Consider the following 20,892-nt stretch of genomic DNA (forward strand, 5'->3'; position numbering starts at 1 on the left):
AGCAGTTCATGATGCAATTACGAGCGAGGTGGATATACCATACCGACTACAACTGCCGAACAGATGTAATGTCACAGAAGACATTGAACGTTCTTGTACTTTAATACCCTAACGTAATGTAAAATAACCAAACACAAATAAATACAATAAAAGTACTCGAAATCATCTGCTTATAGCTATGCGGTACAAGCTTTCTTCCTTGGTAACTGTCCCGTGCATGTGGGGAGATCTGCGCGCCTACCCCACTGCCTTGAGATGCGGCTACAAAACGTTGAGCCTGTTATGGTGCTCTGCCGTGCAGAGACGTAGCTAGTCCGAAAGACATTCCGCGATGCGTCTTGTGAGTCGTCTAATCCTTCTAGTCTGCAAAGTACGGCCCAAGTGACATGCGGTCGGGAATAAGATGTGGACGCGCAGTGAAGGCGTCTAAGTTTTGGGCCATTTGGTGGTGGATTGTAAGCAGAGCAGCTCTGTTCTATCGCACCTACTATGTAGGTCTGTCTACTTATGGAAGCAGCGACGATGACTTCCTAGACAATATTACTTGAAGACAAGACATATTCGATGTTGCCTACATCACCGTCCTAATCTCCAACCTCGAGGATGTCTCCATGGTTCTCGATCCCGATTTTCGTGTGGTTACTTATTGCATGGCGCATAGAAGACCTAAGGAACCAAGTAAGTCGCCTCAGTCAGGCCTAACATGCTACCACAAGCATCAAGCCCCGAAGCTTAGAAGCTGGGAGTGCGCTTTCGACTGCACGATCCCCACATGTCGGTGCGAACTGCATGAGCCTGTATGTTCCTATTCGCGCAATGTCGGCACGATTCCCCATGATCATCCCCCACACGGCTCTCGCTTATGCATGCTACATGCGTGTGCCCAGCTTTCATGCTCCAGAGCTTCCGTTTTTGCTGCTCAGCGTCATTGAGGGTTACTACAACGAAAATGGCGCCAAATGCCCTTGACAGCACTGCAAAAAGCTATAAAAGGACCAAGTCACCATGGATGTCCGAGGATGTCCAGGCAGCACTCGACTGGTTCAGCACAGCTATCATGTCGCGCTCAAGCTTTCTTCAAGCTTCAACGCTACTCTCCTCATTCCTGGCGTTGACATCCGGCCAGACACCTATCAGTTCGTCCGACGGCGGTTGGAGCACGACGCTAGCTGGCACGCCCACTGCGTTTCGTCCTGTCTTTACCATCCCTCCCTCGGCGGATGAAGGCGTTGAGCAGATCCCTAACGTTTACGATCCGCAAGCTGTCAACGCGCAAGATGTCTGCCCAGGCTACAAGGCGTCCGGTCTCGAACAAGGTGACCGTGGACTGAGTGCAACCTTGACATTGGCTGGAGCAGCTTGCAATGCTTATGGCACCGATATTGAAGAGCTAGACCTCAAGGTTGAATACCAAGCGAAGGGAAGGTTGGCTGTTAGCATCGTACCCAAGCATCTTGATGCCAGCAACCAGTCCCAATGGATTGTGCCCGAGAGTCTCATCCCACGGCCGCAAGCAGAAGCCTCGTCTGAAGGTACAGACCTGAAGTTTGACTGTAAGTGATTCCTTTGGAGGACCTGGATTTTCCCAGTAAATTGATTCTTGGAGAACGAGAGAACTTAGCTAACACATTTGTAAGGGGGTAACGAACCATCGTTCTGGTTCAATGTTGGCCGTCGCTCTACAGGAGATGTCATCTTCACCACTCAAGGCACGAAGCTCATTTATGAGAACCAGTTTGTCGAGTTCGTCAACAGCCTGCCTGAGGACTACAACCTCTACGGTCTAGGAGAACGTATCCATGGCCTCCGCCTGAACAACAACTTCACCGCAACCATCTATGCTGCCGATGTTGGTGACCCAATCGACCGTAATCTGTACGGTAGCCATCCATTCTACCTAGAAACTCGCTACTTCGAAAAGGGTGGCAATGGTAGCAAGACGCCTCTGAAGCAGTCCGAGCTCCAACAGCCCAGCATCGGCTACGAAAACAAACCCGCCGGCTCGCCGTACGAGTCGCGCTCTCATGGTGTTTACTACCGCAACACGCACGGCATGGATGTTGTTATGAAGCCTGATCACCTTACGTGGAGAACATTGGGAGGTGCAATCGATCTGTTCTTCTACGATGGTCCTTCTCAACCGGAGGTGACCAAGGAGTACCAGAAGTCAGCGATTGGACTGCCTGCTATGCAACAGTACTGGACATTCGGTTTCCATCAATGCCGATGGGGATACCGCAACTGGACGGAGACGAGAGAGATTGTTGAGACTATGAGGGCCTTTAACATCCCTATGGGTAAGCTTCTCCTAACCTGATATAATTCAAGTACCTTTACTAACTATGAGCAGAAACAATTTGGCTCGACATTGACTACATGGACCAATACCGAGACTTCACGCTTGATCCAGTGTCGTTCCCTCCCTCGGGTGTCAAGGACTTCTTTGACTGGCTTCATGGAAACAACCAGCACTTCGTACCTATCGTGGATGCCGCTATCTACATTCCGAACCCACAGAATGCTAGTGATGCTTATGATACTTACGCTCGTGGGAACGAGTCTGGTGTATTCCTGAAGAACCCTGATGGTAGTCAATACATCGGTGCTGTGTGGCCTGGATACACCGTCTTCCCAGACTGGCTGTCTTCCAACGGTGTAGCATGGTGGGTCAAGGAGATGGTTGAGTGGTACAAGGAAGTGCCATACAGCGGCTTCTGGGTCGATATGACTGAAGTTTCCTCATTCTGCGTCGGTTCATGCGGTACCGGTAACGTTACCATGAACCCTGTTCACCCGCCCTTCTCTCTCCCTGGCGAGGTGGGCAACGTCGTTTTCGACTATCCAGAAGGCTTCAACATCACCAACGCAACTGAGGCCGCTTCGGCTTCAGCCGGCGCTTCAAGCCAGGCCGCACCGACAGCGCCTACGGAGGAGGCTGCTACGACTACCAGCTACTTCCGATCAACGCCTACACCTGGTGTGCGCAACGTCAACTACCCTCCATACGTCATCAACCATGTCCAATCCGGAGCTGATCTTGCTGTCCACGCAGTCAGTCCCAACGCAACGCATCAGAATGGCGTTGAAGAGTACGATGTCCACAACCTTTTCGGTCACCAGATCATCAATGCCACCTACCAGGGTCTTCTTCAAGTCTTCCCTGGCAAACGACCTTTCATTATTGGACGTTCCACCTTTGCTGGTAGCGGCAAGTGGGCTGGTCACTGGGGTGGTGACAACGCTTCTAAGTGGGCTTACATGTTCTTCTCAATTCCTCAGGCTCTATCATTCTCGCTGTTCGGTATTCCCATGTTCGGTGTCGACACCTGTGGATTCAACGGAAATACTGACATGGAGCTTTGCGCCCGCTGGATGCAACTCTCTGCTTTCTTCCCCTTCTACCGCAACCACAACGTGCTCTCCGCCATCCCACAGGAGCCCTACCGCTGGGACGCCGTAGCTTCTGCATCCAGGACCGCGATGCACATCCGATACTCTCTCCTACCCTATATGTACACCCTCTTCAATGATGCCCACACCACTGGCTCCACTGTCATGCGTGCGCTAGCATGGGAGTTCCCCAATGAGCCTCAGCTCGCAGGTGTTGACACACAGTTCATGCTGGGTCCTAACATCCTGATCACTCCTGTTCTTGAGCCTCAAGTCGACACCGTCAATGGAGTATTCCCTGGTATTGTTGACGGTGAGAGCTGGTTCGACTGGTACTCCGGCGAGCGCGTTGAGGCTGAAGCTGGCGTCAACACTACCATCTCTGCCCCTCTTGGTCACATCCCTGTATACGTCCGCGGCGGCTCAGTACTACCCATCCAAGAGCCCGGTTACACCACGACCGAGTCCCGGAAGAACCCATGGGGTCTCATCGTTGCGCTTTCCACAGATGGTACTGCCTCTGGCAACCTCTACGTCGATGATGGCGAGTCTCTCGAGCCAGAATCGTGCCTGGATGTTACTTTCGCTGCTATGACTGGACAACTGAAGGTCAATGTTGAGGGCGAGTTCAAAGACACGAACGCGCTTGCCAATGTGACCATTCTAGGTGCTCCGTCTGTTGGTCAGGTCAAGTTGAACGGCGAGACCATCGATGCAAGCAAGGTGAACTACAACTCGACTAGCAGCGTCCTGAAGCTATCAGGCTTGAACGACTTGACTAGTGGAGGAGCTTGGCAGGGAAGCTGGACCCTAAGCTGGGAGTAAGGGATAAACCTTTCAACGGTAAATAGTGACATGACCGTTGGGCTCGATTAGCGAGCTAACCCCAGTCATAAATATACTACGTTTCAAACCTAAATCCTGACCTTCATGTTTGACAAATTAATGCTTCCTCGGAGCGCGCTGTCCTCCCAGCGTTCCAGGTTTTAAGACAAGCGGAGTGGTTCACGAATGACGTCATAACGGGAACTTGCACCTCCAAGGATACGACGAAAGCCCCCAAAGGAAACCTTGCGTACCACCTGTTACCATGGGGTTCTCTCACACACGAAGAAAGTTCACTTGGAACTCCCTGATCAATCTCGCATATCCGAACGACTGAAAAAAAGCAACTACGTCATGCCGCCTAAGAAGCTGAACCAACAAGCACCCTCCTCCGTCCCCGAAGTCGACGAACTCAAAAGCATAGCCGCGAAATCAGATTCCCCCGAAGACAAACTCAAAGCAGCCGCCGCGAGTGCCGAATCCGCACTCGCCTCGGCCAAAACAGCCTCGTCGCTACGCTCCGCAGCCGAAACGATCAAGGACCCGAAGAAACGGGAGAAATACCTGCAAGATGCATACAACAAGGAGATTGAAGCGCACGGACAGTCTAAAAAGGCACGCGTACTGAGCTCGGGCGCATTCCAAGGCAGTGTAGGGGGTGGTGGTATCGGTATGGCTGTGGGTGCTGGACTGGGTACTGTGGTGGGTACGCTGGTCGGGACTGTGGCTACGATACCTACGACGGCTGTGGGCACGTTGGTTGGTGCCGGGGTGGGCGGTATACATGGGCCATGGGTGAAGCTTGGTGGAGGGAACAAGGACGATGAAGATAAGAACAAGGAGGATGAGCAAGCAGAAGGCGAGGAGAGTGGCAACGCGGATGAAAAGGATGTCGATGGACAGATGCAAGATCAGATGGGTGGGGAAGAAGACGGTATACCGGATCCTGAGGCGCTGAGACGCGCGGCAGATGAGTTTGCGCAACAGCGGAAAGCGAAACAAGAAGAGAGTGGTGGTGGGGATGCGGAAAAAAAGGAGAAGAAGAAACCGAGGAAACTTGAGGTACGGGGTAAACAAACTGCATAGGAGACTTTTGATAAGCGACCCGGGAACATGTTTTCCGCGATTTTGTTTGGGGGATGCATAGTTTGGCGCCATCATGATACAAGCATTGGGTTTTATAGCATAGTATACAGATTTGATACGCTGTTTCTCGTCGACTTATTCCAGTTCAAAGGTGACATCATACCCTTTCTACTCATCGGTGGACGACTACTCCAGCGCCCTCACCCATACTCCTTACCTTCCCCTCGACAACACGTTCAGGCAACCCCAAATCGGTACATATTTCATCGAAACAATGCATACCATCCAGAAACCTCAGCAAAGGCAAACCGCTCTTGTCCCTATCGCTCACCAAGCCCTCAATAACCGGGTGTTCTTCCTTGTGGACACTGAGATGTTGGGAGTTCTGTTGCTGGTGAGGGTTCAATGACATAGAGGCAACGCTCGGTCTGTGGATGGAGAAAGATGGGTGATGCGTGTGAATGTTGGGTTGGGAAGTGTGGTGACCATGGGTCAGGAGGCTTGGTTGAGAGGAGTGATGCATGCGTTCATGGCCACGGATCGTCGTGGTGTCTGAGTCTCGAGGGTTTGCGAGGGATGTCGCGGCGCTTGTCTGCAGGCTTGTTGGTGGCGCAGGAGGTAAGGTTGTTGAGGTTGCTATCGCGTACTTGTGTACACGGTAGAGGAAACCTTTGATGATGCCGAAGGTAATGAAGCGGCGTACGTCAATGCCGTGGAGCAAGTCCAGATTCTCCAGCACCCAGTTTTTCAGAGTCAGACCTTGGCGCAGCGATGTGTATAGCGTTATCAACGTCTCATGGTTTGTCTGCCATACATTTTCTTCTTCCTCTTCCTTCTTTTGCGCCGCGACGTGAGCATCGAACTCTGAGATCTTAAGGGTAGACCCCACAGTCCCGCTTTGTTGCGATGACAAAGACGATGTCGAGCTACGCTCGTCTCTGCTCGTCTCAGAAACCTCACTGTCCATCCGGGACGTCTTCGCATTGGAACCCAGCCTCGTTTTCGGCACGCTGACGTAGCGCATGCATTCTTCCTTGACCTCTGCGTCCACAATGAAACCGCCAATCTCCGCTGTTGGCGCATAGATGGCGCTGAAGCTGAAGATATCCAAGAGTATTAAGCATCCGTAGTATACTAGATGTTGAATAGCTCGCCTAGTCAAGGAAAGATCGGTGTCGGCGAGTTGCGCAATGTGGGCTATCGAGTTGACACCGTTGATATATGGAAGGATTCGGTTGAGAGTAAGGTCCGAAGATACGGGCTGCTGAAGACTTGAGAGAGAAATGGTGAGCAAAGGCACTTGATGCGCGAGGATAGGTGGAGGAGGCGGCCGCGTAGGAAACAGTTTCAAATTGATCGTATTCGAGTCATCTGGGAGTTGATTAGCATGCCAAATAATGCAACCCAGTACGGGACGGCGCATACCAATTGGTATCATGCACTCGGCGTAGTTATTCAGGTCCTCAAGTACCATCTCGCACAGCGCATACACTTTGCTTCCGCCGCCTATTCCAAAACCACCAACGCCGTCATCCGTTCCCCACCCAATATTCCCTCCTTCGTCTTCCCAAATGCCCTCCTCTTCCCTTGACAAGAAACCGCCCTGCTCTTCCAGTCCTCTCAACAAGCGTCCCAACTTCCTCACTACCTCACCGTAGCACGCCCAATCGCGCTCATTTTCGCCTATTACAATTGCGAAGTTGAATATGAACTCATTCCTGCTATATTTCCCCTCTCTTATGCAAACAGGGTATCCGATGACGCGGTGATGGTTGATGCAGAAAGTGATAAGACGGTCACAGAACTGTTGCGTGGGTATAAGAAACTGCGTGACTGAGGAAAAGGTGAAGAGCGGCGTGGTGAGTGCCGACGGGAGGTTGGATGGTATTATGGCGCCTGCGGGCACCTGGTGGAGGACGCGATTTCCTTGGGAAGAAGATGTTAGTCAGGTTTCTGTGGACAGGGCGATATTGTTGGGGTACCTTTTTCATGGTGAAAGCGTGTATAAAAGATGGCTTTAATCGCGCGCGTAGGCATTGAAGACTGTAGGCTGTACCACCCAAGTTTGCCGGCAACTACATGGTGAGCGTAGGGTCAGAGAGTCGCGATGTGGGGAGCTTGAGGGAGCTTCCGAGTGTCGGGTGGTCTGTGCGCGGACCACGAACCAGGCTCCACATGGCACCTTCATCATTGTGGACATTGGGGTCGTATGATAATGACCCTTACGCCTCATGCAAGGAAAAACCTGAACAGGTGTACCTTGGTATTATTCTCTTAATATGCAGCTTACAACAGTGTATAATAGAAGAACACTGAATTTTTAATATTAATGTAGACTTCTAGCTAGCATATTTATTCAGATAATATCTGTCACTAAGACTCAAACATCTGATATCGTGGTCACCACGAAAGGGTTGCAATCAAGTAAGAATGGGTTATTATTCATATGTAATGTAGAAATCATGAACTTGCCGATAAGCCTCACAAAGGTGATAAGGATAGTGAGAAGGTATACACAGAAGCGAATATGCAGGATCCGTAATCTACAACATGCGATGAAACTATGCTGGGACTGAATGATACGCGCACTGAAGAGAGCGTTGGGGGTATAAGGCGGAAATAGAATAAATAGCCCATCCAAATAACACCCGTAATCTGAGAATGTTCCAAAGATCCGAAATAAAAAGACCCATGTATGAAGTGAAAGGAACGTGCGTTAGGCGTTGATTATTAGGTTGCGCTGACTTGTATCTTCAGGATAAGCCCCAAAGACGAAGCGATAGAGCTCACGGAGCCACTTGAACGACTCGCTGCGACCCAGCCATTGCACAGATCGTCCAATTTCAAGCGCCGTCAGCCTGCGGAGTGGCTGAGTGTGAACGTTTCGTAATGTTGGGTCTGCAAGAACAAGTTTTCGATAGCTGTCGAACAATTGGCTTTGCCATGTCTCGGCGCCGAAGCTGTTGGACGGTAAGGCGCGAATGAAGTCTGGGAGGGGTATTTGGCGGTTGTAGCCCGTATTGATAGCGGCCTTGATGATCAACCCTTTCAAGCGAACTAAGTTGGCATCTTCTCGACCTGCGGTAGCGGTGGAAGAAGTGTGATGCGAAGCGTCCGAATATGTGGAGAGGTTGGAAGAAGCGGAAGACCAACGGTCATGGGTTCGTGTCATACCAGCTTCTGGACCAAGAACGAGTATGTTTGGAACGTTTGGCTCGTCCGCTGGCGAGAACTCCTCGCGGTCATCGAAAATTGTAGTCGGTGTCTCTGGCTGGATTGGTGTCGCTCGTCTTGAGGAAATGGCAGAATGATACGACTGGTTTACACTGGATGATCGTCCAGACCGGTCCGAATACGCAGCTTGAGAGCGATGCGTCACAGAACTCCGGCCAACCGAAAAGGCATATTGAGTCGGTCGTGGGGTGCCGCGGTCAGGTCGTACCTGTGTCCAGCCTTCACGGAACAAGTCACACAACTCCCAACACGCCTGTATGGCCGAACCTAGCAATTCCTCATCGGCGGGCTTGCCATCTCGGCTATTTTGGCGAAGACTAAATAGCATCTCTGCCAACGACCAGCATGCGTGCAGCAATGAGTCCGTCTCTTCTGGAAGAGAAGTCCGCTGCTTCATCAGGCGATGGCATAACGTCAGATAGAAATCCAGTGTGCGTTCACGAAATGTTTCAGGGAGTGTGCGATCATGGGCGTTGTAGAGATGATTGTTCAGCTCAAAGCTGACTCTAAGCACCGAGTCTGAAGCCTCATCACCGCGCTGACGCACATCGAACAGTGCTTGACAAAAATCTCGGCAAAGCTCCAGTGTCGGTCGGATCTGCGTGGAAGGGTTCTCCTCTCTACTCTCGTAGAGTTTCTGGCAAAGTCGCCAACATGTTCTCCAAGCATGCTCTTGCATATCAGGGCTTCCACCGGAGTAATGGAACATGCGTGTTCTGTGATGTTGACTCAATTTGGCCAGCGAGTTGCAGAGTGTCCAGCATTCGTCCAGTGCACTTCGCAAGGCAGCCACCTCCTTCTCTGATTCGTGGATACCGTGGATCGCCTGGCCCATCGTTTGGGTGCCTATCGACATTGATTCGCCGTCCTGCGATTGTGATGACTGGCTGTCATCCTGTTCGATGACAGAGCTCGCAGAAGAGTCAGTGGTAGCATGGTCTTCGTACTCGGCGATATCTGCGCACATTAACATGTGATCATTACAAGATTCAAGGAGACATACCAGCGAGATTGACGCTTTTGCGAACGCTGCGCCGCCTGAGGTCTTCCTCGAAATCTTGTCGTGTCTGTGCACGCGGCGTGCTGCGGTCTGCAACCGAGTTCGATACAGCGGTATCGATTGGGGTTGTGTAAGCAGAAGAGGTTTGCTTGTCTTCGACATCGGGAAGCATGTTGGCTTCTGGTGTTGATGGCGATTCCACGGCGGTATGATCCGACGTATTTGCGCTCGACGACGCGCCGGACGTGCTCATCCGGCTCTGGCTCCCACGTCAGCCATGTAGTGCGGCCATAACAGGAATGACACTCACAAATTGTTTGAAGCTATCTGGTGCATGGATGACAGACGGAGGAGCCTCGTCCGAGTCTGCCCTGCGCACGGCGGTGTTGAGCTTATGGGTATGGGGCTGTCGCGTGTTAGATGACTGCGTGCGGGCGCCATGGAGATGTTGACATGATATCATACCTTTGTCTGACCGTCCTGGCTCGCCGGGCTCACAATGTCGTCAGTGCCCGGCGATCTAATCTCGCTCATGCCATCTTCGCTCGGGTGGTTCACCTGGGCATCCTCTTCAATCTGTAGTGGGGTCAGCCCCGCGTGTTCCCGTATCCACCCACGGCATGATTTACCTCAGTGTGGTCTGTATGACTCGTGCCATTGCTGTCGACGGGCGATGGGTCCACGGAAGCCGGGTACGGGCTAGGTGGTGGTTGGAGGTGATCAGACGTGTGTCCTGAGGATCTTGGAGAGTCCATGTTAGCCCGCAGTCCCCAATGCTCTCCAGGCGAGGGTGTCGCACCTATTTGAAAAGACTTGGGCAAAAGTGCCCGGCGAGCTGGGCGAGTCCGTGTAGGGGCTGAATGCCGACATGGACTTTAGGCCACTCGGTGACGGCATAAGCTGCGTCGCGGTTGCCATGCCTCACGCTGCTCTTTAGGAGGGCACAACAGATGCTGCGCCAGAGCTGTGCCGGATCTGCGCTGCGGTCGGAAAACACAATCGAAAAAGATTTCGGTCTCCAAATCGGCTGCCTATCAATTCAAACGACGATGTTGGCGAGGCTGAGCGGCGAGTCACGAATCAGAAGGGAATGCGCGGCGCGAAGGGGTGGGCGACGAGAGCGCTTGCGTCTACGGTAAAGAAGGACGGGACGAGGCTTATCAGAGCAGGCCAGCTGCCAGGAAGAGGCTCAAGGTACGGCGTGTAAAGTGGTGTCGTTGTTTCAACACAGCGACTCTGCCTCGGTGGAGACTCTCAGCGCAGGCGGCATCAAGCTGGTGTACCTAGCAGCGAACATGCTCGCCCGACCGTGCACCATGGCCCGCTTACAACACCTGTCCGTTCACCACCACCACTTGGCGCATCAGACGAATCGCCGCCCTGGGAGCTACTAAGCTTCAGGGATGAACTGCAGATTAAGCGCCCAGGGCCACGCTAGATTGCGGGCATGCTGAGCGATCCCGCGCCGTGCGTGCCAGAGACATGACACTGGATCCTCTAGAACAGCCATCGCTGGGAACCTGGGCCCATATGCCGTCTACTGGTGCGAACACCTTCGATTTGTTGTACTACTCCGACGCCGTCCCAGAGAGAACAAACGGCTGCGGTTCCCCCCAAAGCGTGGGTAAGCAGCCCCTTGGCATCGTCTATTCACCCAGCGTTAGTTCCTCAGATGGATGGCGAACGTTGCTGCAGACGACTAGGGCCAGGCCTCCATGGGACGCTAATGCATCCTTCTCCAAAATGCTCTATCAGGTGCGCTGAGACAGCAGCAGTGTGTGCGGCACAGTCAACATGCCCGTTGTACCGTTTGCTCTGTCTCCAGTTCCGGCCCCATAGACGTCGACGTGGCCGACTTGCATCAAATGAATATCGGTATAGTGTGATGACTTCCTCCGCGCAACGGTCCGTAGACACATGGCATTACAAGAGCCTCTTCTTGCTATATCTGTAGGATCGTCATCGGTATCACATATCCGCTAGCTCATCTCCATACTCTACAAGCGTGCCAGCGTCTCCGGCTACCATCTGCTCGGAAGCTCAGATTGGCCAATTGCACCCCCAACTTTTCGACTTGGGCACGAAAGCACAGAATTTTCCCTTCCCCCAACCTACCACAGTCCACCGCCGCGTGTATCTCCAATATTTTCTATTAGTCTAACCTACTCGCCTACAGGCAGCCACCTTGTCCATCTTCACAAAGGCACCAGCTGCCCTTCTTCGTGCGACCTGTGCCGCTCCCGCGTTTGACATTAGCCGCGCCCAAGGCGGCTTGCCAATAAGCGCCGTGAAGCACAGGTCTTTCTTTCGGCCTTTGTATGACCGACAGGTACAAAATAATCTCCCAGATGACTGACAGGAGGCTGCAGCTTCGGCTTGCATAATTTCCTGCACATACGTTGGTGGCCGATCAGACTATGCTCTCGAGACCAACTACCCCCAATTTTGAATATGTGAGCGATATCGAAACCAACACCATAAGGCACGCTACGTTGGTCTACTAGTAATGGTCTTGCTTCGAAGAAGGTGTCAAACATACTTGGTGCCCCACCCTGCGTTGATAGCTTTGCGCAGATATCCAACCGAAGCAACCCCGCTCTCACCTTATCGGCGCTTACTCCCATCGTCTCTTTGGCAAACATCTCCACCACCAACGGCACCTATACTCGATCGGGTACTGGCATACAGATAAATTCAAGCATTCAAAGTCATGACAAAGGGCGGCCTGAAAGCAACCCCGACTAGCAACTGCCACGCGACATCCCAATGTGCCGGTACGATGGCTACCCGAAAAGCTGGCGTTTTTTGTTCCTCATGATTGTCAATACCCTAAACAGGAAGAGCACACAAGCGAGGTCCACCAACAATGGCATATACAGAGGCATCTCGATCTACAATTGCTTTGTCACTGAATGCTGCAGTGACCTCCAACAAGCGGGGTTCACTCCACCAACTGCTACGATGCCTTGTGGTTCTTTTTTTCTTATGTCAGGCCAGACCGACTTTGCGGACTCTCACCGTTCAGGAGGCTATGCGAATCACGATAATGAGATCTGAAGCCACCGCTCTTTTCAAAACGCTATCCATAGCATGAAATCTCCGAGGGGCTCCGCTTTTAGGAACACTCCCTCCCGTGCCGGGCGCTTCTGCAACCCATGGAAGGTGCTTTGTGACGCCCGTCAGCCCTAAAGAACACACCAACGTTTAGAAGTCGAACATTCTGTTTGTCACAGTCTGCCTTGGGCAAATACAAATGTGTGTACAGCCTCGCGCGACTGACGCTGTACGCTCTTGTCGTTCTAAAGGTGGTGGAACATCGAACCTTCATGCTGCTGTACCCCTCCACGTGGACGGTCACCAGCAGGTGAACGACGACAGATGTCACGTGTCGCTTGGTGGCACTGTTTGTTGCAATAATCCACCTTTGGTGTGAGTTTACCGTACTAGCACCTATGTACGAAGTAGATCGTATTATCTTTGTAGTAAAGCATACTCTAGGGGTATACATTATCTTTTACATTACCAAAGTTACACGTGGGAGACTGTTGTTACCTTCAAGATACAATTTAGTGTCATCTACAGCTCGGAAGAAATCATTTTCTTGGTATGATACGATTGTAATTCGCCGTGAAGTAAGCCTCGGAACTAGTATGAACCTCAGGTGCCCAACTGCATTAACTCGGGTGGTGGTCGACCGAATGTCTCTTCGGCACTTCACGTTCGTTTAACTTATACAAAATGATACAAGCCTTGTTGAGCTAAAGTAGCGTGGCTGCTTGTACTCTTGATTCTGGAGAAGGGCAGGCGAGATCTGTAACCAATGGCGTGGTGTTACCGAGGTCAGCTCAGACAACTCTTGCCGAACAGATCGTGCGTCTACCGCTATGCCACAAAAGTTACCATTACGACTGATTCTCACCATCATCGGCATACACTGCTATCACTATTGCTAATTGTATGGGTTCATCAGCCGCTGTTGTTGACCTTACTCCGTCCATGACCCAGTGGGCCGCAACCCGTCAATCCTTTCGCTTCCCATGCACTAAGCACTTCGATACGCACCGCATGTAGAAGGTCCGAAATGCGTGGCATTTTGATGGCCTTGATTTGGGCGCTCATTGTGGGGTTGTCCTTGACCGGTATCGTATTCGGACGACTTTTCAGCCTCTTCAGCTGAGGGCCTCGGCAAGCTACTCATTATGTAGCCTAGAGGTATTCAAAAACACGCCAGATGGATAGATGGTCTCTTCCACTGTACCGAAGCATCGTTTTCACTGTCAAATTTCTTACTGGCGGTTTTCACTCGGCTCTATTCAGTTAGACATATTCCTGTACCGAACATGCCTCTAGTTCGGCCCCCACCTCTTCCACCTCGAGATTCCTCGTCTTCACAATCAGCGACCCCACAGACTAAACAGCACCCAAAATTTGGATTGTGCGGACGGTCGAGCTTCACACAAGGACATAATGACTGGCTGCAAGTTAGTTCACCAAGACCAATCCCAAATTTTGGGTAAAACTCACGTTACAGATGGTATTTAAGACAATTTACTAACTTTCAATAGTACGTTCTGTCTCTGTCGTATACATTAGCTTAGGTAGAGGAGCATAGTAATAGCGTGCAACACCCTGCGGCCTACATAGGCAGGTGTAAGACATTGTTTAACATTCTCCTACCTATGTAGGCGGCAACGCGTTCAACGTCTTACTCTAGATTGACGTTTGCGCTAACAGGTTGATAGACATTTGTCCCGATTGTTTTAACACGTCTTTCCGCGGTACCCGCTATGCCTCCCTTATTTCTGCACAACCCACCAAACCGGCGAACTACCAACTCCACCATATGTGTGATTTCTCGTTACTATGGGTGAGACTAGCCTATATGTGGCTGTTTCAACAGGGACAGCCTGATCTTAGCTTGCTGGGCGAGATTGCGAGCATCCAAAGGGACAAGGATGGTATCTGTCCGAACTTCAATATGGAGGATCCAGAAGTCAAGAAAGGCGGGAAACCAGCTGTAACGAGGACATGGTACTGTCTCCGGGATCCGAAGAACGGATCGCTGGTCGAAGAAATGACTGCCTGTTCAGACTGCGTCGCGCATATCAACATCATTTTCCCTTGCCTAAAGCCCTTGTTTGCGCCCGTTGCGGACGGGCAAGCGTTACTCGCGACTTGCGACCTTATGACTCAAGGAGATGGTCAACAACGGTGTCTAGAGTACGTTGACAAGATCGCTAGCGTTGCAGAAAGCACCCTAGAAACCAAGACGCGGGATGTTACACCACTGATTGATTTCGTCAAGAAATGGGGGCCAGTCCCCGCTTGCCAGAAAGGAAAGTTGGTCACAGGAGAGAAGCAATACAGCTTCCAATCTCTGGGATCCGAATTCACCGCCTGCGAGGATTGCTACCTCAAATACATGGAACCTCTCTACTCCAGTTCACCGCAACCAGCGATCCTCTCGCAGCTCAAAGCTGAAGGACCACACCCTAATGGCTTCATGTGTGATCTCTTCTCTCCCCGTCTTCAGTCCTACTTTACAGATGTCTGCCGCACCAACGACTTATCGACCTTCCGGCAGAAGCTACAGGCACGGAACAACAAGATGCAAGAGTTAAACATTCAGCTCGGACGTATGAAACAAGAGTATCAACAGCTGAAAATGCAGGAGAATATGCATATGAGTCAGATGAGGATTGCTCAGTCGCAGGCTACGACGGCCAGTATACAGTGGAATGTTAGTGGATGGATCGGGCCACCAGTAAGTACTAAGCGGATCGGCATATGGTTGTGACATAGTAAAACAAGACTAACGATAACATAGATCGATTGGACTATGACAAATGCCCAAATGGCCAAGGCTAGCGAGAAGGCTATGCAAGCGGCTATTATTAAGGATAACATGACAGCGATGGAAAGGGAGTGGGCTGATCACTGGAAGTAGAGCTGTATTGGTCCAAAAGTTGCACATAATGTGGCGCAAAAGTGTGCTACAGTAACCAGATCACTACATACTCAACAGGGTACATTTCCTCTAAAACAATCTATCTTCACTGCGAATGGATGCCACTCACTTTGTCTTGGCAATACTAACAACATTTCGCAATGTGCCAAAAGGCAACACGTCGGCAATCCTCTTTTTGCTGGCGAACAGCATGACCAGTCTATCCAACCCACACCCCCAACCACCAGTCGGCGGCATACCCCATTCCAATGCTTCGAGATAACTCTCGTCGATGGCGCCCTCACCCTCTGGATGAAAGTCACGCTGTTGAATGAACTTGCGACGCTGTTCAAACGGCGAGTTTTCCTCTTCATATGCGTTAACGTATTCGCGGCCATGGATGAAGAGCTCCACACGAGATGCGACACGTTGCCCAGTGACCTCGTCCACGTATGACTTTGAGAGTGGAGAGAGTGCTTCCGGGTGTTGGGTGATGAAGGTTGGGTTCTTGCAGAGAGGCTCGATGTATATCTCGGCAAGAGAGTCAAGTAGACGTGGGAGAGTGGGGTTGGGCGGAATGGCGAGGTCCAGCTCATCGAACAACTGTAGCAGCTCCTTGGAAGCATTCGGTGACAATAAATCAGGCAGCCTGCGACCGCAGGCTTGCTCGATGGTAGGTATGAAGGGCAGCTGAGCGAAAGGCTGTGCGAAGTCGATTTCTTCCGGCGCCGGTAGGGTAGGGAAGTACGTCGACCTCAATGACTCAATCGCAGTGTGGAGACCGTGTACCAACTGCTCTGTCCTGGCGATGACTGTGGGTAGGTTCGCGCCAACTTCGTAGAACTCGCAAGTTGAAAACTCTGGGTTGTGCGTGTTATCCACACCTTCATTTCTGAAGGCACGTCCAATCTCGAAGATCTTGTCTTGTCCTCCAACGATTAACCGCTTCAAGTTGAGCTCAGGTGCTATCCTGAGCCTTATAGGAGTGTTTGACAGTTCGTTTGCGACAGTCTCAAAGGGTCGCGCAATAGCACCTCCGGCGTTGACGTCGAACATGGGTGTTTCCACTTCCAAAAACCCGCTCTGTATAAAGTACGTGCGCACATAGTCATATGTCAGCGCCCGGAGTCGAAGAACATCGCCAGGCTCGTCGCTCGTAAGCGCGTGAATGTGTGGTCGTCGCGCAAGTGTCTCGGCATCATCAATCCTTTCTGGTAGGTGGTGAAGGCATGGCGCGAGGATCTGAGGTACGTCGAGGGCGAGGATTGAGAGCTGTCCACTCGATGTCTTCGTAGGATTACCGTTGATGGCTTCATGTCATTAGAGTCTGTTGTCAAGCTTGACAATTCTATCACTTACACACCCAGTCACCAATTCTAGCGACTTTCTTGAAGCTCTTAAAGTTCTCATCAAGGTCATCTCGGGTTGTGAGCTTCTTCAACTCCACCATGACCTGCAATCGCTGTGTGTCGCGTTCGATATCGAGGAACATCAACTTGGAGCCAAGTAGCCGCACTGAGCGCACCCTTCCTGACACTGTCAGAACCGGACTGGTGCTCACGGGTGGTTTGTCATACCAAACACAGACACACGATCAGGGGTTGTTTCTTGGATGCCATCGTACTTGGCATTGAAATCACGTATCGATAAATTCTGAGCATCCGTGGAGTAAACCAACCTGGGATGGTAATCGCCTAAGGGCTTCACCTTGCCCAAGTGCTCCAAACGCTTCTGCTTCTCTACATCATGTGGGCCAGTGTATGCATCGACGGCTAGGCTCTGAGCAAACCGCCGCTGAACAGAGAGGTATGCTCGCGCATGTTCCGGTCTGATGGAACGACTAGCCTGGTGAAGGTATGGGCGGAGAAAGTTCAAGGCTGGTCGACTCATGGTTCCTTTGCTTCGTTAGCTTCCAGTCACAGAGATTGTCTTGTAACAAGGTTTTAATGAAGAGAGGTTCAGTAAAGGGTATGGTGAAGTCAACCGCCCGAAGGCGTCATTCGCAACGGTTCTAAGGTTGTTTTGGATCATCATAGGAAAGGGTATGGGCTGGCATGCGAAGCTTAACAGAGCTCGAGACAGGAATAATATCGGATATCAATCCGCCCGTTGAGCGCTGAAAAGCAGCGTAGGCAGCTGCATGTGAAATGGAATGTTGTGAACTTACCTTTCTCTGAAACATGCCTGTCACGGCACGCCGAGGACAAGCAATGGATGAAATATTGAGGTGAGAGAACTTTCACAGCTCGGACTGTCCAAGCTCTGCCGGCGCCCGCAGTATACCCGTCAAGCGAGCGCAGAGCATCTGTGCATAGTCACATGACTCAATAGCGTGCCAAGCCTACCTGTCTACTTATTGCAGCTCGCCTTGAAGTCTTGTTCTGCATACTTACCTTCTTGCGACTCATCAAGCTCAAGTTTTTGATGGTCTGACAACGTCGCCTCCATTGCACAGCGGGGTGTGGTGTTGTCATGAATCTCCTTCGGGGGCTTCAGCGGGGCAATTTTTGCTGGTCTGCCACTGCGGCTTTTTCATTGATTCTAGTGCCTTGTGCATTGGATTGAGGAAGAAGTACGATTGAACAACTTGAACAATTCCTTTTGAGCCCGAGCCTGGCATCGGTATTTATTAAGGTTGCCATTTACACTTCAATCAACGAGCTGTCTGTCGCGAGACAGCCTAGTCGTTCGGCTTGGGTGATGTCTTTTGCGAGCGACTTTGAGACATGATGCTTTGCTTCGCTTTGGCGTTAAACGGCTGGTTAGACTTGGGTCGTTTGCTACTATCAAGCAGAGGACGCCCCATGGATATGTGAAGCTGCGTAGCTGACTAGGCTATAATGCAGAAGGATGAAGTCAATCAGGGCCGAATTGCACCTACTCGTCCCACTACTAACGCTCTTCATGCTGGCGTACATGGGCAACAAAAGAAGCCTCTGTACCTGCGTCGGCAACTACCCAGTCCGTCCACCCACCCGTCTAATAGGCATTGACTCTCCAAAGTCTCAGCGTATAGCAATCATCTGAATGTTCGAACCGCCATCATGGTCCTCAGTCGTAAAAATATAAGTCCCCGCATTGCCGCTGGCTTGAAGTTCATCGCTCGTATAACCTGTATGCCTCCATGCAAGCTCGGAAGGGTCGACTCCACATGCCTCTCGCTCGCGCACGCCACGTCTAATCCCGTTTGCCCGTCATATCAACACCCCGACCTTAATACGACAACAGCTCTGTATGCAGAACGAATGCCGTTCCGAGCATACTCGATGTTCTGGCCATAGCTCCTTGTCTAGCTTTAACGGCCAAACGCGAAACGCGTGTTGCCCCGCCATGACATCGCCATGACGCTCATCAAGATTCCCGTCGTCAACGTCGATCTGCGCCAGCACATGGCATTTCCAAATTCACGCCTGTTCAGCTCGCGTAGAGCGGACTTGTACCCCTCCACAGCGTGTCATGACGTTGGACTAGCCCCTCCAAGCGCATGTACAAGGGGGCGGATAATCTTCTGGTTCGCGGTAGTTGTAAGAGCGCTGCAAATTCAACGTCACATGTTGGTAATATGTCATCGGGTTTGTCTCTGTTAGCATTGAAAAGGTAGACACTCTGCGCATCTCGTAGCTTCTCCATCTCCATTCCTCTCTCCATTGGATACTCTCCCAGCTCGGAACACTTTTATACCCTCCACATATACAGTCACACATCAAACATCCACCCAAGATGATGTCCCAAGCAGCCCGCCAGGCCGAGAAGGTTATTGGCCATGGCGACAACGCCACTACTGCGCAAAATGTTTCCAACCCCGGTAACGATGAGAGCACAGCCGACTACTCTGAGACAATGAAGGCTTTGGCGTGGTATGGCAAGAACGAGGTTCGAATGATCGACACACCCAAGCCAAAGATTCTAGAGCCTCGCGATGTTATCGTCAAGGTCACTGGCTCCACAGTTTGCGGTTCTGACCTGCATTTGCTTCACGGCAGCGTCGTAGAGATGCAGAAGGGTGACATTCTCGGACACGAGTTCTGTGGTGTTGTAGATGAGTGCGGCTCCGAGGTTACCAAATTCAAGAAGGGGTACGTATGTCTCTATGTTTTTGAACAAGCGCATCGCTAACAGACTGTAGTCAACGAGTCGTTGCCTCCTTCCAGATCGCCTGCGGTGACTGCTATTACTGCAAACAGAAGCTGTCTTCCCAGTGCGAGAAGACCAACTCGAACACGATTGAGAACGCAATGTACGGCGGTCGGACAGCAGGCATGTTCGGTTACTCTCACTTCACTGGTGGATACGCTGGAGGTCAAGCAGAGTACACTCGTGTAGCATACGGCGATGTCAACCTACTCCCGCTTCCCGATGACGTCCCGGATGAGCAGGGTCTCTTCCTTTCTGACGTTTTGTGCACGTCATGGCACGCGGTTGTTGACACTGGTGTCAACAAGGGAGATGTAGTCGCCATCTGGGGAGCCGGCCCGATTGGACAAATGGCTGCAGACTTCTCTTTGATGCAAGGCGCATCCAGGGTCATCATGATCGACTCCAACTGGCGTCTCGACTTCATCAAGGCCAGATACCCCAACGTCGACACTCTCGACTTCTCCACACTGGCCAAGGGCGAGTCAGTCACAAGCAAGCTCAAGGAGATGTGCAACAACCGCGGCCCAGACGTCAGCATTGAGTGTGCTGCCGGTGAGTACGCCAAGGGTTGGGCACACTACTTCGAGATGATGCTCGGTCTCGAGACCGACACCAGCGAGATCATCAACGAGATGATTACCAGCACACGCAACATGGGTCGCTGTGGTATTACTGGTGTATACGTCGGTTTCACTAACCACTTCAACATTGGCTCTCTTATGGAGCGCGGTATCCGTCTCATCGGTAACGGCCAGGCACCCGTTCACATGTACTGGGAGTCTCTCCTCCAGATGATCCAGGAGAAGCGCATCGACCCGATGAAGATGGTTACCCACCGCGTCCGCCTTGAGGACTTGGACAAGGTCTACTACAAGTTCGAGAAGAAGGAGGATGGCATGCAGAAGGTCTTTGTTGAGACCAAGTGGAGTTTCCCAGCGTCGAAGGATAGCCCTAAGTTGACCAGGTACTAGACGTGCCGGCGTCGTAATGAAATATTTAGCGATAGTTTAATGATACCAGTAAGAATGAAGTAAGATACTTTTACATCATCATGCAGCCTTCGATAACATATCTTGACAATGGTGTGAATTTTCTATTGGACTGCGCGATAAGTGGCGTACGCCGTACGCCATTATACCGATCCAGCCGGCAGCCAGCACGTCGAAGTCTCGTTGTAGATGCCGATTGACTTGAATAATTGTATTACCCAAATAGATCTATACCTCTGGTTTCCGACTAGCTTTTCAAAATCCAACACTCGATTACAGAGTTA

At 51.4% G+C, this 20,892-nt stretch overlaps 7 protein-coding genes across 7 annotated transcripts; 4 read left to right on the top strand and 3 right to left on the bottom strand.

Annotated features, from left to right (window-relative positions):
* Window positions 1-949: 949 nt before the first annotated feature.
* ALTATR162_LOCUS7473 (uncharacterized protein) lies at window positions 950-4,215 on the top strand (the record flags this gene model as incomplete). The annotated part of the gene is made up of 3 exons (XM_043315101.1): window positions 950-1,553; window positions 1,638-2,297; window positions 2,351-4,215. The coding sequence occupies 3 exons, from the start codon at window positions 950-952 to the stop codon at window positions 4,213-4,215; spliced, it is 3,129 nt and encodes a 1,042-aa protein (XP_043171036.1).
* Window positions 4,216-4,569: 354 nt separating this feature from the next.
* Window positions 4,570-5,301, top strand: ALTATR162_LOCUS7474 (uncharacterized protein; the record flags this gene model as incomplete). Its single annotated transcript, XM_043315102.1, has 1 exon — window positions 4,570-5,301. One exon carries the CDS (start codon window positions 4,570-4,572, stop codon window positions 5,299-5,301), a length of 732 nt encoding a protein of 243 aa, XP_043171037.1.
* A 492-nt stretch (window positions 5,302-5,793) lies between these two features.
* ALTATR162_LOCUS7475 (uncharacterized protein) lies at window positions 5,794-7,292 on the bottom strand (the record flags this gene model as incomplete). The annotated part of the gene is made up of 4 exons (XM_043315103.1): window positions 5,794-5,893; window positions 5,949-6,672; window positions 6,727-7,207; window positions 7,284-7,292. 4 exons carry the CDS (start codon window positions 7,290-7,292, stop codon window positions 5,794-5,796), a joined length of 1,314 nt encoding a protein of 437 aa, XP_043171038.1.
* A 725-nt stretch (window positions 7,293-8,017) lies between these two features.
* ALTATR162_LOCUS7476 (uncharacterized protein) lies at window positions 8,018-10,453 on the bottom strand (the record flags this gene model as incomplete). Its single annotated transcript, XM_043315104.1, has 6 exons — window positions 8,018-9,492; window positions 9,539-9,794; window positions 9,846-9,941; window positions 10,001-10,111; window positions 10,165-10,276; window positions 10,335-10,453. 6 exons carry the CDS (start codon window positions 10,451-10,453, stop codon window positions 8,018-8,020), a joined length of 2,169 nt encoding a protein of 722 aa, XP_043171039.1.
* Window positions 10,454-14,417: 3,964 nt separating this feature from the next.
* Window positions 14,418-15,482, top strand: ALTATR162_LOCUS7477 (uncharacterized protein; the record flags this gene model as incomplete). The annotated part of the gene is made up of 2 exons (XM_043315105.1): window positions 14,418-15,299; window positions 15,363-15,482. 2 exons carry the CDS (start codon window positions 14,418-14,420, stop codon window positions 15,480-15,482), a joined length of 1,002 nt encoding a protein of 333 aa, XP_043171040.1.
* A 126-nt stretch (window positions 15,483-15,608) lies between these two features.
* Window positions 15,609-17,372, bottom strand: ALTATR162_LOCUS7478 (uncharacterized protein; the record flags this gene model as incomplete). Its single annotated transcript, XM_043315106.1, has 3 exons — window positions 15,609-16,792; window positions 16,842-17,012; window positions 17,075-17,372. The coding sequence occupies 3 exons, from the start codon at window positions 17,370-17,372 to the stop codon at window positions 15,609-15,611; spliced, it is 1,653 nt and encodes a 550-aa protein (XP_043171041.1).
* A 1,830-nt stretch (window positions 17,373-19,202) lies between these two features.
* ALTATR162_LOCUS7479 (uncharacterized protein) lies at window positions 19,203-20,590 on the top strand (the record flags this gene model as incomplete). The annotated part of the gene is made up of 2 exons (XM_043315107.1): window positions 19,203-19,558; window positions 19,609-20,590. 2 exons carry the CDS (start codon window positions 19,203-19,205, stop codon window positions 20,588-20,590), a joined length of 1,338 nt encoding a protein of 445 aa, XP_043171042.1.
* Window positions 20,591-20,892: the final 302 nt, after the last annotated feature.

The sequence above is a fragment of the Alternaria atra genome, assembly GCF_907166805.1.
Source record: "Alternaria atra isolate CS162 genome assembly, contig: 28, whole genome shotgun sequence".
NCBI classification, from domain to species: Eukaryota; Fungi; Ascomycota; class Dothideomycetes; order Pleosporales; family Pleosporaceae; genus Alternaria; species Alternaria atra.